An 18,001-nucleotide genomic window follows, 5' to 3' on the forward strand; every position below is an offset into this window, starting at 1 on the left:
TTGTAGTAACCTTTTAATTATAATTCCAAACTGTTTTTAGAATGCAACCAATGTATAGCTCCAGTAGTGCATTAGTGTGCCTGTCTTTCCATAGACCCCCCAGCATTTATTTTTGTCTTTTGTTAAATTCTGTCCAACTAGCTTTTGCTTCCTGCTTTGTGTCATCCACAAATTTGAGAACAATGGTATCTCTGTCTCCATGTAAATTATTGGTAAACACCAATCTCTGGACATGGCACCACAGAAATCTTTCCAAAATATTATCAAATCCTTAATGACTACTCTGAGTCTTTCAATGTGATGGAAGTAACACGGTAACCTCTCCCTCCGAGGCTATTCTTCCCCAGAAATACATGAAGATAAGCCAATGTTAAGGTGCCAAACAGCCTTTCTTCATTGGGTGTTCTCAGCAGAAGTTAGCAGGAAGCAAGAGCAAGTGTATATATATCTCTGTGTCTCTCTTTCTGTGTCTCTGAATCTCTCTATTTTTCTCCACATCCTTCTTCTTGCCTATGGCAAAGCTGGCCATTTATATTTACTCTCCTCTGGGATTACCCTGTGCCCAGCTCACTCAGCACTGCGGAGGTGGATCCACAGAAGGAAAACACCTGGAGTTAGTGCTGCATTCTAAAAGGAGATCTAGCAAGAGGACACACCCCTCGCCTTATCAAGGAAACACCTGTAAGACATAGCCTCCTGCCTCAGAGGCCAAGCCCCCTTCTACCTCCTGGATCTGCCCTACCAGCTGACATGGCATACATGGCAATTCTCAGAAGGAAAGTCCCTAACATATCCCTCTTTCTGTTTAGTGAGAACTGCTCATAAAACCAGCTTTGAAATTAAAAATATAACAATATATCTATATATAAAAACATAGAATTAAAGTAGAAAAAGTACAAAGATGCAATAAAGGGGATGAGAAGGGAGTATGTTCTGTGGCAAAGGGACGAAGGTCTCATCTTCTATAACTTCTTCAGGCTGACAAGGGGCATAGTTCTGGCCCTACTCAATGGGGTCCTGACTGACAAGGGGAGATGAGTGACTTGTAGGCAGCAGCAGCATCCGGTACCAAATGTCAGATCAGATCTAAGGTGATTTCAGGTTGGCCAAGTGTTTGTATTTCTGGAATCCTTCTGAAATCCAGCGGCCTTCCCCATCAGGACCTGTAAGACAGAGAGATCCCGGTCCTTCCTTGTCCTTTGAAAGGACCTTTTGAGTGTTCTCTGACACTTGAAGCCGGTTTCATAGGATGTAGTTTTCTATCCTGTAAGACTTTGTTCACATCCACCCGTCTGGCTCTCTAACTTGCACAGCTATGTCACCGGGCATGATCACGGGCAAACTTTTACCCTGACCCATTATGCATTCCTGCCTTCCCATCTCTCAACGAGGCTGTAGAACCTTCCCTTGCAGGGCCTGGCAATCCTCAGTTGTATCCTCTCCCTTAGAGATCACTGAGTGCCAATAAGCCTAATCCCAGGCCTTCAGATCTCTCCAGCCACTGCCTCATCAAGCAGTGGTTCTTGTTCAACAGAGCACCTGGACACAGGAGCTTGGAGCTCAAGTTTGAAAGACACTGGCGCCAGCATTCTCACATCTTTCTGTCATCTCCTTAAGGCTTGTGCCCTTTTCTAAGGAGAGCGTGGCTTTCTGGCAGTGGGCATTAGCGTTCTCTCTAGCCAATTTCCGGATAAGAAGACCAGCTGCTTCTCCTTTACCTACTGACCTTTCAATAGCCACCTGTAGGCCAGCCATAAAATCAGGGAAAGGTTCATCTAGGCCCTGTTTGCAAAGCTTTTTTTGCTAACTCTGAAAACAGTCATCCATTATAGAAACTCCCCAAGTATAAGGCAGATTTTAGCAATAGTCTTCCAATCATTTGGTGTTCATATACTGCTGGAGGCTAGAAGAGCCAGTACCTCCTTAACACATGGAGTTTCAACCCTGTAAGTGTTAACCATGCTGTTTGGGTCAGTAACAAATTTATGTTGTTCAATCTCTGTTGGGACCTCACTGCTGAATTACATTTCTTTTTAGTAGTTAACTTTCATCTTCCCTTTTACTATTTTTCCCTTTTACTATTATCCTCGAAAGATCAGCCATTGAAAGTCTTTTTGTTCCTTAAGCATCTTTCACCATTCCTTATATTTCCCTGTTTGTATAGGATCCCACTTTATAACTTTACTGAGAAAATAGAGGTTATTAATCATGAGTGTTCTCATCTCCTCTATTTTGTATCTGAAAATCCTTCTGAGATTATCATCTTTTTTCTTTTTCACTTTAGTCTCAGATAAAGATGATAAAGATGACTTTTTTTTTTTTTTAAACCAACATAAACCTTTTCTGAGTGCTTGGTTCCATTTACTTCCATTCTCTTTGGTAACTTACCTCCTTATTTCTATACATTTTGAATTTTGCAGTTTCTTCCTTTGTATTAACTCATTCCATGTTTTCTATTTATAACTAGGTCTCCCTTTTTCTTTATACATAAATGTGTGTATACATATGTATACATACATATGTAAATATATAAACATAAATATAGACATAAACATATATGTGTGTGTATACTTATATGTATAGCAGGCTTTGTATATTTATGTACACAGCAGTAGAATAATTCTCTGAATTTAATTTGTTGTATTTTTCTTGTACATATGTATTTTGAAAGCTTTTAATTTGAAAAATAACGTTGAAAAAATATGTGTGTATAAGTATCTATGTATGTATATTCTTACAACAAAAAAAAGAATTTTCACTTGACCTACCATCCCTTCAAGTTATCAAACTCTATCATTTTTCTCCTTCTCTAAATTATTTCTTCACTTATTCCATTCTGACTTGTGACTTTAACACTTAACAAAAACAGTTCTCTCCAAAGTTAACAGTGATCTGTCAAATCTAATAGGCTTTTCTCAATACTCAATACTCATCTAGACCTGTTTATAACTTTTGACAGTGTTGATATCCCCATTTTGCATTATGTGTATATATATATATATATATATATATATATATATATATATATATATATATATATATATATAAAATTTTTTTTCTCTCTCTTCAGATGTTCCCTCTCAAGTCTCCTTTTCTGTAATTAAGTTTTGCCTCTAATGTGTGTGGTGCCTAAGGTTTTGCTTCTAGCCCTCTTTTTTTTTTTTTTTTTTTTTCTTCCCTCTTTCAGTGATTCCTCTGCAGGTGATATCAATATCTATATATCCAACACTCATCTCCTCTTCTTCGGGCATGTACTACAACTGCTGTTAGATATATCCATTAAATATACCACAGGAATCTTGGACTCATTATTTCCAAACTGAAAATCATTATCATTTCTCTCATGCCCTTGTTCTTGACTTTCTCTGGATTTCAAACCCATGTCTCTGTATGCTGAATGCTGTTTGCTGGCTCATGCTGGAACTTTTACCATCTATGTGTGACCTCTGGGTTTTGTAAGAGTCTACCTCACTGTATTTGTTGAATAGTAAAATAGTTAAGATGCCTTTGTTAGAGCTATAGCAGTTGAGAACTTTCAAGGCCTCTCAGGCAATTCATGGTACATCAAGCTGGGTTCTAAAGGAGTAGCCATAGATAAGTCAGTATGAGTAATAGTGGCTCATTTATGCAATAATGCCTTAAGAGTTTTAAAGTGCTTTCTTGTAACCGTGCTGAATTATGTAAGTACATCATGAGTATCTCATCATACTGTTGAAGAAACTGAGGCTCTAAGATATTTTGTTTTGTCCAAGATCATCTAGTTAGTGAATATTTGAATTGAAATCATGTCTCCTGATTCCAAATCTAGGCTCCTTTCCATTAGGCTATGATGTCCCTCTGCTAATTAAGTAGCTTTAGAGGATTCATTTAATTCTAGGAGATTTTCAGCCCTTGAGCTGATCCTTTCTATATAGATGGAGAATTCGGCATTCATCAGAGGAACTGCTAGTACTAAGAAGTCTATCTTGATGTTTGAACCTAGGTTGGCCGGCAGAGGACATAGCATCCAGGTAGAGCAAAGAAGGTACTAATGATAAATCTGTGAGAATTTTCTGTTGGTTAGTAGAGGTTCTTAATGGTTCTTCATGAAGAATCCTAGAATCTCTCTGTTTCATATCTAGTTCTACCTAGAAAATGAATCCCTTAATAGCCTCTCTGTGAAGTGGTTTTCTAGCCTAGGTTAAACATTTTTCAGTGATAGGGAACTCATTACTTTCTGCAAGTGTATTCTTCCTTTGAATAGTAGCCAAGAAAGAATCGCATTAAAATTGGGCAATGCATATTCAGCAGGTCACATTGAATTTTTGTGAATCTAACGTTTTTTCTTTTAAACTGCTGTATTTGCAAGTCAGGAGGAATTTGATGGCAGAGCCCGGAATGTACTCCCTTATCAGTCTTCTATTCTGACAACTGTTCTATGAAGTTTATTAATGTGGTTGATAACAGTTTTACTCTCTGGAGTATTCTGAGATTTAATTAGTTCTTGGGTACTTTAGATATTTTAGAACATTAATACTCTGTTAATTATGCATGAATGAATATGAAATAATTTTTACAAATGTTGATTTAATTTACATTTAACTCTTTGTCTGACTTTTAATAGTGAGCTTGTTTGACAAGGTCTTTCTCTTTTTATATGCCCTGAAAATGGCCAAATGTATTTTCTTTGCCTATTAAGTCATGATCATGCAGCTGGTACATAATCATAGCATCTTATTTTGATGTAAGGATGCCAGGGAATAGCTTTAGATATAAACACTTGAGTGCTGTGGTGATGTGCACACATGGGCACACATCTGTCTCATTGTACAGTGTTTTGAGTTTCATTCTGTGCAGTGTAATCATTTTTTAAATGCTGATTTCTCAAAGGGGAATGAAACATGAAGAATTATGTTAATGTTTCTGGATTGAAGAATGACATTGAGCAGATGTCAAGAATTTAAAAATGAGTTCTTATAGCCATAGAGATTTGACTCAGAAGGGAGTGTACAGTTGCTTGCTTTCTTGAACACAGGGCAGCTTGAAACATAAATTAACCTTGTATCCTTTTAACCAACATGAACTTAAATCTTGCCATTCTTCATGTATAGTGATTTTGACCTTGCCCTTGTATATTGTTAGTCTCTAGATGCAAAGTGGTTATACGATACTTGACATGCATATATTAAATGCCTACTGTGTGTTAGGAAAGAGGACAAATGACTTACTGCTTTCTCTCAAAGGACTTCTAGTCTACTGAGAGGATGTGGCTTATTCACAAATAAGGATATGATGAGCTACTTGTCAGATATTTGACAGAGGACTTCATGTTCATGTATGAGTTAAACTTGATGGTGTCTGAAGTACTTTCCAACTCAAAGATTCTGTAATTCTTGGTTAAATTTCTAGAGTTAAGACTTTTAATCCAAATCTATTGATATAGCATGCATTTAACAATTAATAGAGCTGAAGTCACTGGGGATAGAGTCAGGCAAGTCACTTCCTTTCTTGAAAATTCAGTCTTCTCTTCTGGAAGATATGTTTAATTAAAATTTAGGCTTTTTTTTTTTAACATTAATTTCTATTGCAATGTAAGTACAGACGTAAAGACTTATAATTTTTTTTTTTTTAATGATAATGGAACCCAGGATCTTTACAGTAAAGAGAGACTTTAAACTTGCCATCTGATTTTATTTTTGCCCTTCATTAAATTTTGCTCTGACATATAGGCTGTGGAGAGTATTTTTCAGGATGTGTATTTTCACATTCTAAAACAAAATCTCTTCTCTTATGTTTGTTTATATGTGAATATAGAAAGAACCTGTGATTTCAGGTTGTTAGTTCACTCATTTCAATTATGTCTCATTATTTGTAATTCCATTTGGAATTTTTTTGGTAAAGATACTTGAATGGTTTGTTATTTCCCACTCCAGCTCCTGCTTCAACTGAGGCAAACAGGGTTGAATGACCTGCCCAGGGTCAAACAACTAATAAGTATCTGAGGCTGGATTTGAACTCATAAAGAGGAATCTTTCTGGTTCCATGGCCTACACTCTATCTACTGGGGGGCCACCTCATTGCCCTTGTGTTTTCATAGTTCTGGGAAACTCATCAGTGTGGGAACTCCCCATTGTGAGAACTCTTCTCATCAAAGCAGATCACATCCCATCTGTGACTTCATAGATAAGTACAAGGACATAGTTTAAGGCACATAGAGATTGTGCCCATGGCCACATAGGTAGGAAGTCAATGATAAGATTTGAAGTCCAAGACCAACACCCTATCACGTATACTATAGTATATACTGTATCTTTTTGTCCACTTAAATTATATAATTACTATATTTAGAGACTAGAATTACATTAAAGCACCACAGCATTGTGTTATTAGGTTGTTTCATTGCTAAAATAGAATGATCCAATTCTCACTTTTATAAACAAACTAAGATAAAAAAAAAATTCTCCAAAGTCATTATGTAACAGAGTAAGTCTTTGTATTTTGGGACTTTTTACTCCCTTTGGATTCAGTGTTCTGTCCACTGACAATAACACCTGGCATTTATAGAGAGCTTTAATGTTTGCAAAATGCATTGTAGACATCATCTCTTGACTTTTAAATTTTTTTTCTTATTCTGAACTGAAGATGAAAACATCCCACATTTCCATTTATACAATTAAATTAAAATGAGTATTATATATGAAATCTTGATTTCATACTTGTTGCTTTAAAAAAAAAAAACAACAACAACACATATTTCCCCAGAATACTTCTTGATTTCATACTGGGTGTATTTTTTTCCCCTAGTTTTCTTTCTTTCTTTCTCTCTCTCTTTTTTTTTTTTTTTGTTTTTTGTTTTTTTAAAGAAAAGCACATGCATACCCTTTGACCCAGCCATACTACTACTGGGCTTATATCCCAAGAAAATACTAAAGAAGGGAAAGGGACCTGTATGTGCCAAAATGTTTGTGGCAGCCCTTTTCATAGTGGCTAGAAGCTGGAAGATGAATGGATGTCCATCAGTTGGAGAATGGTTGGGTAAATTATGGTATATGAAGGTTATGGAATATTATTGCTCTGTAAGAAATGACCAGCAGGAGGAATACAGAGAGGCTTGGAGAGACTTACATCAACTGATGCTGAGTGAAATGAGCAGAACCAGAAGATCATTATACACTTCAACAATGATACTGTATGAGGATGTATTCTGATGGAAGTGGTATCTTCAACATAGAGAAGAGCTAATCCAATTCCAATTGATCAATGATGGACAGAATCAGCTACATCCAGAAAAGGAACACTGGGAAATGAGTGTAAACTGTTATTTTTACCTTCTGAATCCAATTCTTCCTGTGCAACAAGAAATTCGGTTCTACACACATATATTGTATCTAGAATATATTATAATATATTTAACATGTATAAGACTGCTTGCCATCTGGGGGAGGGGGTTGGGGGAGGAAGGGGAAAAAAATCTGAACAGAAGTAAGTGCAAGGGATAATGTTGTAAAAAAATTACCCATGCATATGTACTGTCAAAAAAAAGTTATAATTATAAAATAAAATAAAACAAACACACAAAAAATAATAAAAGAAAAGCACATAATATTTTCATACATTAGTTTCAAAACTGTCTTGTTTGTATGTGCTTCCTTCTGAACTTTGTTCTATTCCTTTCTGTACATTTAAAAAATGATTCACATATCTGTTTTGTTAGCAGGATGATTGCTAAACTACCTTACCGCTCCACATTAGAAATCTAGAGGGATGAGGGAGAAACAACAACCTTGTAACAAATAAGAATACTAAGCAAAATAAATCTATACATTATCCATGTCTAAAAATGTATACCTCTCTGCATTTTGAGGCTAGGAGAGTTAGATCATCATAAGTCTTCTGGAGATGCTTACAGCTATTCCTTTATAGCAGCAAGGTGGGTCAGGGGAAAGTATGTGACCCCAACGAGTCACAACTCCTATTTGCTTCCGTTCCTCATCTATGAAATGAAGAAATGCTTGAGAAGGAAATGGAAAACCACTCCAATATCTTTGTGAAGAAAACCCTATGGGGTCATGTACAGTCAGACACTACTGAATGATTCAACAAGAATCATTTCTTCCTTGGAATCATACCATCTCTTAAACCTTCTCTTAATCCCTGTTTTATACTCTATTGACTTTAATTTATTGTATGTATTTTGTTTAGCTCTGCTTTGTTTCAGATGAGCAAGATTCCCTCAGTGCTTGCTTTTCACAACCCTTCCTCTATGTCTGTGTATTCTTATGTAATTATGATCACTCATAAATTAAACCCCCTTCTTATCTGTTTCCTTAGAGACCTTTTAGCCTTTCTCTTTTATTTATTAAGGCTTTTCAGGACAGAATCTCTCTCCAGGCCCTTAGTGTTTTTTTTTTTTTTTTTTTTAATTTGACTCTCTTAAAACCCTTTGAAGAAATTAATGCTTTGAAGAAATATTTGTTTATTTCTCTCCTCTATTAGAATGTTAGAATTGCACCATCCAGGACCTTCAAATTACTTACATAAATGTATATTTCAACTTTATCTTAACTTTATTTTTTTTTTAATTTCAAAATTTTTATTATTTTTTCATCAGAAGGGATTGAAAATCCTGTGTTTTATTCAAGGTCATGTAGAATTACTTAGCTTTGCAGGGTAAGTTAAGTTTTAATCACAAACTTATTTCTTTTTCTTTTTGGAATATTCTATTTCAAGATCTCATTGTATTTGTAGGTATTATTGCTAGGTATTATGTAATCTTATTGTGTATCCTTAATATTAAAGTTATTCTTGGTTGTTTGTAGTCCCTTTTCTTTGATGTGGGATTTTGTCTGCAACCTTCATGAAACTTCCTTTTGAATTTTCAAGAGTTGACCGCTGGAATCTTTTTGTCTCTACTATATCCTCTTTATATATTGCTACTAACAATAACATCTGGCATTTATGATTTCTTGAAACATAATATGTAGGTCTTTTTTTTTTTCTTGAAATCATGATTTTTAGGAAATTCATTGTTCTTAAATTTCTTTACTTGACCTGTTTTCCATGTTAGTTGTTTTTGATATTGTATACCTTAACATTTTCTTTTATTTTTCCCATCATTTTAATTTTCTTCCAGTATTTTTAGAAAATTTATAGATTCTTTGATTTTTCTTTAGTTTGTTAATTTTTAAAGGAAGTTTATTATTTGGTTAAGATTTACCACTTTCTCCTCTAATCTCTTTATTCTCCTTCTACTCTTTTTTATAAAGCTTTTACTTAAAATTTCAAAATCTCTTACTCCATTTTTTCCCCTAGATATTCATGTAGGCCTTATAGAATTTTTTTCCCTTTGACTTGTAATACCAGAATTATTTTTATTTGGCATTTCCTAAAGCTATAATGAGCAGCTGCATGGCAGAGTGGACAGAATGCTGGGCCTAGGAGTCAGGAAAATTCATCTTCATGAGCTCAGATCTAGCTTTTTAGACATTTACTAGCTCTGTGAACTTGGGCAAGTCATTTAATCCTCAGTTTCCTCATATGTAAGATGAGCCAAAGAAGAAATTCATAATGTTAAGCTTGAAAAACTCAAATGGGGTCACTAAGAGTTGGACATGACTAAAAATGATTAAACAACAACAAAAAGGTACAAAAAAATTTAAAATAATATTAGTTGTGCTCTTCTTTGGATTACCCATCTCTACAGATTTAATTCTTGGGGTTTGGTTGTGGCCAAAATGTCTCTGTTTGCTTTTGAAAGGAGGGGGTAAGTTGTCTTTCTTGCTGGGTCTTCAGTTAGACTCTGTGGGTTCTTATGCTATTCCTTGACTTCTGAGCTCTTGAATTTCAAATCCAATTAAATCACATTTATTAAAGCGCCTATTATGGGAATAGGTGGGAATCAAACTGATAAAAAAGACAGCCCCTGTTTTAAGGAGTTTACAACACATAAAAGAGGCAGGTTAGCAGGGAGACAGAGAGTTGAACACCTGGCTCAGGCATCTTGTTCTTTAGAGTTGAAACCATGTAGAGTGGAATAAACTCTGCTTTCTAGGTATTGGTACTCCATCCACCAGCCTCCAAGAAGAGGGGAGAATATGATGAGAAATGTGACTGGGGCATCAGGAAAAACAGGGCAGCAGTTAACTTTGTGTGGCAGTTTAGGATTTCATCCCAGAGATCTTGAATCACTCCTATCCTCTGAGCACTGCCATGCCTCTGGTCTCTGCCACTCTCTAGGGCTTTTTAGCCCGCTGGGTACTTATGGACACCCTGGATCTTTCTGTGGGGCTCACACGAAGAATCTTGCAGGTGCATGTGTCTGCTGTTCATCTCAAGTCACAGTGGGAGGCTGCCAATTTCTTTGCTTGTGCTAATGCTGGTTTGGGATGGAGGCCTTTTTTTCCTTTCTAGGCTTCTAGTTGGCTTTTTGCATAATTCTAGATGGATGAAGTCACTAGAGTTCACTGAATTTCTTGATCATTATTTTGTCTGATTTGAATTTCAGATTTTTTCTGTAGTAGCTGTGTGGGAGTTAGAGGGTTTATCTCATTTCAGGTATCCATCTTGGTCAGAAGTGCTCTATGTCTTTGGGTATTCACAACTGTTTGAAGTAGCTGCTATTAATATTTCCATTTTACAGGTGAAGAAACTGAGGCTCTGAGATTTATTTAGGGTATCATAATATTCCTTATTCCAACTGTAGTATTCTCCTCTATACAATGATCTATTGACAAGACCTTTTAGACTTTGTTGTTATTTCACTAGGTTTTTTTTAAAAGACTTGTAGCCTTAGATTCCCCACTTTATACCTTGGGATCATTGAAGGAACATTGTTTGACAGTATCATTTAGACATTCTTCCCTAGGATATGGGTGAGATTCAGAAGGCATATTTTATTTTAAGAACAGCATAAGATTGCAGAGGAAGGTCAATAGATGAGCAGGATGTGGAGGAATAAACATTTACTAGTTTGACCTGCATGGAGAGGGTAGCTATTTAATTTCCAGAGAACTGAGTCTTGATTTAAAGAGACATAAATTCAGACCCGGAAGAAGAGTGTGTGTCATTGGCAATCTACATTTTGATTCTAAGCATTTAATGGTGGATGTAGATGAATTGGCTCTACTTTCTGTGGAGCCAAAATGCCAGCTGTTCCAATTGTCTATTTAATGTGTTTTTCTAAGAGAGTGCTGAAGTATTGTCATTCATCCAAATAAAGTGATTAGGAATGAACAGTCTCGTAGGAGACTGCTTATATAAGAATTTGGTATAGATGATACAAAGGGAATGTTTTTCCTCTCCTATTTCAATCCTTGAAATACAAAGAGAATCAGTGTACTAGGAGGATGGTTCTAATTTTTTAAAGAGAAGCAGTATTTTAATGCTACAGCTCATGAAGGGAAATTGCAAAAAAAGATAGCCATCTATCTATAATATAGTTGATTGAGTGATAGCTGGGAGTCAGAAGAGAGATGGATTCAAGATTTGCCTCCTTGCCACTTTACTAGTCATGGGCTAGCTGTTTAATCTGTCCAAACCTCAGCTTCATATGTAAACTGATCATAAAACTATTCAGAATACTTCTCACAGGATTATAGGGAAGATCAAATTGCAAGCTATCATATATTGTCTATATACCAATTATGTTATTGCCCCTAAGAAAAGACAGTACCAAAGATAGCAACCATAAATGAAGTCCATTTTTCTTTATCTTACCAGGATTATTTTTTATCTGACTAGAACTTCACTGATCTAATTATTAAATCTGCCAGCCTTTTCTCCTTATCCTTGACTTCTCTGTAGCATTTGACATTCAGCTATCATCTCATTTTGGATATTTTTCCTTTATGGATTGTGATTTTTTTTTTATTTTTTTAGTCTTTTCTATCTTTGTAAGTGCTTCTTTTGGTCTCCTTTGTTGGATCATTTACTTATATAAAGAGTTAATGTAAGTTAATCCCAAGACTTTGGCCTGAGTTCTCCTGTCTTCTCTTTTCCTTGTTGACCCACAAGTTCCCAGTGAGTTTAATTATTATTTCTAAGCTGATGATTTTCTTATCTCTATATCCAGCTTTGCTGTCTCTCTTAAGGTCTAGTTTCTCATCACCAACTACCTATTAGACATTTAAAAAAACAAACACACTGTTGCTTAGGTTTGTTTCTTGGTAATCACTTCGGTCATTTGAATTAATTTATATTTTAGATATATTAGTCAATTGGAATATATTATTTGTTATATATATTAGTCAAATAGAATATAAGTAATATATAATTAGAAAATTACAACTAAACATAGTTTACATATTAAATTTTTATTCACCAAGGTCACGTGTGCAGGTATTCTGTTAGATATTTCAAACTGGATTTCTCATAGTTATCCTGATTCAACATACCAGAAAGATAGCTTGTTAATCCCTTGTAACGCCTCCTTTCCCCAAGTGTTTTTCTTTTATCCTCTAAAACATCTCTCAACTTGTCCTTTCCTCCCTACTCACAAAGCTGCCACTCTAATTGAGGCCTACCTCCTCTCTTATCTAGACTATTGCAGTAGCATATATTAAGTCTCCTTTGTCATCTCTGCCTTCTATCATCCCTGGTTTCCTTGAAGACGCAGCTAAAATTTCACCTTTCACAGGAAGCCATCCATGATTTCCTCCTAATTCTAGTGCCTCCCTCTTGTTGATTATTTCTAGTTTATCTTCTACGTAACTTGCTTGTATATAATTGACTGCAAGTTCTCTCCCCCATTAGAATATACCTTGAGAGTAAATAATGTCTTTTTTCTTTTCTTTTTTTCTTTGTGTGTGTGTGTGTGTGTGTGTCCTTGATGCTTCACCTAGTGGCACATAGTAGGCACTAAGGAAATGTTTAATGACTGACTGAATAACTTACTAATTGGGATCCTTATCTCAAGTCTCTTCTTTCAGTAATCTAATCTCTATACACTGCCAAAGTGTGTTTTCTAAAGCATTACTGTAAATTTCACTGGTTCCCTGTTATCTCCAAGATCAAATACATCTCTCCTTTTAGCATAAGCTCACCCCTTCCTGCCTTGCTATCATTTTTGCACATTACTCTCATGAACACACATTACGCTTCAGTCAAGTTGATCTTCCTGCTCTTTCTCATATATGACATACCATGCACAACTGCTTGAATAAATGAACCTTAAGAGTGATCATTAATAGAATAGTATATATTACTAATACAGTTCTCTAGGTGTTTTAGCTCTGTGTTTTTCAGACTTTTCATGACTGGCTTGGATAAAGACTTAGAAAGCATGCTTGTATACAAGTGACATAATACTAAGGGCAATAAATAGTATGTTTTATTACAATGTGAGGATCCCAAATGATCTTGACAACTGGAACCTAATTGAATAAGATGAATTGTGTTAGAGTTAAAGGTAAAAGTTTACAATTGTATGAACCAATCAACTTCACAAGTACAGGATGAGAGATAGACAATTCCTACTAAAATGATCTGAGGTTTTTTGTTTTTTTAAAATGAATCCTAAACATATTATGATTGAATCTTGTGATACAGGAGGCAATAAAATGACAACAAGAAGACTCCCTAGTATGTAGGAGAGTGTTCAGAAAAAGGGGGGGGGAGGTGATAGTACTGCTTTGCTTTATCTTGATTAAGCTCTACATGTAGTATTATAAGTCCTGAGTGCCATATTTTAGAAAGCATGCAAATAAATTGAAAAATGTCTATCATCTCTCTTCACATACACAGATGAGAATAGAAATTCATGTTACCTAACAGGGAAGTAGGAGGGGAAGGAGTTGAGAGAAATGGGGCATTATAACAAAAGGGAGGATATATTGAGGGAGGAGTTAGATGTGCAGAGGTTAGTGCTGGGCCTGGAAGACTCATCTTCCTGAGTTCATATTTGACCTCAGATACTTACTAGTTCTGTGTAACCCTGGGCAAGATAGGTAATCCTGTTAGCTTCAAATGCCTCATCATAAAATGAACTGGTGAAGGAAATGCCAATAAAACCCAAAATGGAGTCACAAAAAAATAGACACAACTGAAAAATGAATGAATAATCAAAATATTAAGGGGGTCAGTGGAAGCAAAACAGACTTTTGAGGAGAAGAAAGGCAAAAAATAAAAATAAAGAATATGTAGGAGAGAATAAAATTAGGGGAAATACACAGTTAACATTTATAATTGAATGTGAATAGGATGAACTCAGTGAAAAATGGAAATAGCCGAAGGGATTGGAAGCCAGAATCATACAATATAACAGGAAAACACTGAGTTCAAATAAGGGGTAAACACAGAATCTTTTATTTTTCAGGTTAAGTTAAAAATGAAGGGAGGATAGCAGTTACTTTCTCAGACAAAGCAAAAGCAAAAATAAACCTAATTATCTTTTAATCAAGGAGAGTATATTTTGCTAAAAGCTATCAAAGAGAATGAATTAATATTATTGTGCGTGTATGCGTGAAATGTCATAACATCCAAATACTTGAAGGAAAAGTTAAATTAATTACAAGAGCAAATAGATGGTAAAACTATAATTGTTGGGCACTTCACTTTGTCCCTTTCAGATTTAGATAAATCACAAATTTTAAAAATCATGAAATAAACAAGAAAGAAGTTAAGGCAATGAATAGAATTTCAGAAAAGTTAAATATTACTGACTTCTTTGTATAGTATTAGATGGCAATAGAAAGGAAAGGAATATACTTTTTTTTTTCTCTCTTAACTATACATGGAACCTTCAGAAAAAATTGACTATATATTAGGTCATACAAACCTTGCAAACAAATCCAGAAAAGCATTAATATTAAACATATGTGTTTGGACCATAATGAAAAACAAAATACCTTCAATAAAAAACCTTTGAAACAGATTAAGAATTAATTAAAAACTAAATAACCTAATCTGAAAGAATGAGTAGGACAAAGAATAAAACAGAAACAATAAAATCACAATAACAGACACTATATCAAAATTTGTGGGATACAATGAAATCAGTACTTAGAGGAAATTTTATCTCTCTTAATTATCTACATCAATAAATTAAAAAAAAAGAGTAGATCAGTGAATTGGGCTTGCAACTACAAAATTAGAAAAAGAACAAATTACAAATTTCTAATTATACACTAAAATGGAAATCCTAAAAATCAAGAGTAAATAATATTATTTAAAGTGACAAAACCGTTGAACTGATAACCACATACTGGTATTATTGAAAAGACCAATAAAATAGATAACTCATTGATTAAGCTGATTACAAAAAGAAAGAAAATCTCTATCATCATCAGAAATGAAAATGTGATTATATGAACAATGATGATAAAATTAAAGTAATAATTAGGAGTTATTTTGTCCAACCATATATGCCAATAAAACTGAGATTCTTAATGAAATGGATGAATAAATTGAAAAAGTCATAAACAAACTCCCTAAGAAAAAATCCTTAGGATCAGGTGGATTTACAAGTCAGTTCTACCAAACATTTAATGAACAATCAATTTGGTTCTGTATAAATGATTTGGGGGGGGGGGGAAATATATATATATATATATATATATTTAGAGAGAGAGAGAGAGAGAGAGAGAGAGTGTGTGTGTGTGTGTGTGTGCGTGTGTGTGTGTCCTGCCAGATTTCCTTCTTTGACACAATCTTGTTTTGATACCTAAACCAGGAAGAATGAAGATAGGGGGAAAAAATTTCCTTAATGAATATTGATACATAAATCTAGTAAGTAGATTACAGCAATATTTCATAAAGATCATACATTGTGATCAGGCTTCATTTTTGCTAGGAATGAGTGTAAGGTTGGTTCAGTAATAGGAACACTATAAGCATAATTGACTCCATCAGTAACAAAAATAGCAAAATTCGTACGATTATATTAATACATGCAGAAAAAGCTTTTGACAAAATACAATACCCATTCTTACCATTAGAAAACATAGTAATAAATGGAGCCTTTCTTAAAATGATAAGTAGCATCTATCTAAAACTAAGTAGGAAGCATTATCTTTAATGGAGATTAAGTAGAAACTTTTCAAGTGAGATCAGGGATGAAGGCAGTATTGTGTCCATTATAACCAATACTATTTTATAGTGTACTAGAAATGCTAGCTATAACAATAAGATAAGAAAAAGGCATTGAAAGAATAATCATAAAAATTATTCTAAAGAAAGAATCTACTAAAGAAAGAACTCTACTAGATTTGATGGTATACTTCCAGAATCCCAGAAAATCAATTAGAAAAAAATATTTGAAACAATTAATACTGTAGCAAAGTTGCAGGATATAGAATAAAATTACACAAATCACCAGTATTTCTATATATTAACAATGAAAGAGTTGGCAGAATAATCAGAGGATTGGGGACATTGCCTTATGAGAGTTAATTAAAACTGAAGATGGTTAATTTGGGAAAAAAAAAAAAAAAGAAACATTAAAAGTTTCACTTATTTGCATTGCTGTCATGTGAAAGAAGCATTGGATTTTTTTCATTTGATCCCAGAGGTCAGAACTAAGAATAATGGCAAAACGATTAATTAGGCTTGGTATTTTTTAAATTTTTAAACATTGAAACTTAAGTGGCAAGCATATAGTAATAACCTTTTTCCTCCTGAGACAATCAGGGTTAAGTGACTTGCCAGGGTCACACAGCAAGTAAAATATATTAATCTTAAAGTATTTCTCTTCATTCTGTTTAAGGTCAATTTATTTGACCAGTAAAGAATTGTTGCATTTTTTCCAAAGTTATTTTCTTTTCTTTTTCTTTTTTTCCCACATTTTCTTCAACTTCTACATTTTTATGCTTTAATTTTGTTATTCTCTTTTAGAACCTCAATTACTTTGAGAAAGATTTCTCTTGTCTGTTCTCTATTATCTAGGTTTTTTTTCTTTTTCTTTTTTTCTTTCTTTTTTTCTTTATCTTTGTTTTGAAAACTCTGATTTTGATCCAGTTTTCTTTTCAATGTCTTTTAAAATGCTTTATTTCTCTTTTGAATCATTATACATTATACATGATTTTTAAGGAATATGTAGAATTTATTTTCTTTTCTTTGCTATTAGTTTTGAGCTTTGCTTGTTTTTTTTGAAAAATATTGTATTTAAGTATTTATTATATTTTGATCTTTTAAAAATGTTTTACTAATTTCCCCTTCTCTTTATGAATTTTACTTTTAGCTTTTCTGCTTGCTAACTAGGGTTATAGTTTTATTAATTTTCTTTCTGGGATTTTTTTCCTCTTTAATTTTTTTTTTCTTCTATTCCTAGAATTTGTCTAAGGCTCCCCCACCCCAATCTTGAGATGATTAAGATTTCTCCCACACAAAGTGAAGAGGCTTAGTATTTTTGTGTTCCTGAATGGCATAGGGGACCTGTCTGGGTGTCTCCCTTATATAATTTCCTCTATAAGAGATTTTTAGTCACTTTTTGCTTGGACACAGAATTAGTTCCCATCCCCTCGAATTAGTTCTATGTTACCTTTTGTCATGGCTTCCATGTCATTTATTTTTTCTCCCTCTTCTCCAATCCATAGCATACATCTTTAGTTGCAAGCCTTTTACATTGTGTATATGGGTAGGATCAATGTTTACTACCCCTTACGAGCCGTGGGAGATGCAAATTGTGCCCCTACCTTGATGGGACTAGATAGAGTGTAAAACACAGACTTCTGCTTGCTTGAATTGGATTTTTCTATATTCAAAGTAGATTGAAGGTGGTGGGGAAAATTATAACTTTAACTGTTTTAGTTTATAGAATTATGTCAGAAGAATTTTACCTTGTATATTTTTTATGTCTTATCTTATTGCTATAGCTTTAAATGCCATGCACTCAACATATTTTTCCCTTGTTTTTGAGATTGTTTTGAGGTTGAGAGGAACTATGTTGGAAATAATTGGTCCACCATCTTGCCATTTATCTCTGTAATATTTTATAAAGAAGTATATTTTTTAAACTGGTTTTACCCTTGATTACCATGTCTCTTATGTTGGCAAGTAAGTCAAATTTTGCTGCTAGATTTTAGGCTCT

The 18,001-nt window shown here is 34.2% G+C and overlaps 1 protein-coding gene across 4 annotated transcripts in view; it reads left to right on the forward strand.

The window, feature by feature from the left end:
* Positions 1-18,001, forward strand: part of ZFAT (zinc finger and AT-hook domain containing) — a 299,993-nt gene that overhangs the window by 113,834 nt on the left and 168,158 nt on the right. The window contains exon 1 of one of the 4 annotated variants that reach the window (XM_074264955.1): positions 1,756-1,946. The exons of the other annotated variants lie outside the window; for them this stretch is intronic. Within the exon in view, the coding sequence (XP_074121056.1) occupies positions 1,931-1,946 (16 nt within the window). The 5' untranslated portion in view covers positions 1,756-1,930. Of the gene's footprint in view, positions 1-1,755; positions 1,947-18,001 lie in introns of those variants that run through there. 4 annotated transcript variants of the gene reach the window in all.

The sequence above is a fragment of the Sminthopsis crassicaudata genome, chromosome 1 (assembly GCF_048593235.1).
Source record: "Sminthopsis crassicaudata isolate SCR6 chromosome 1, ASM4859323v1, whole genome shotgun sequence".
In the NCBI taxonomy this organism is placed as follows: domain Eukaryota; kingdom Metazoa; phylum Chordata; class Mammalia; order Dasyuromorphia; family Dasyuridae; genus Sminthopsis; species Sminthopsis crassicaudata.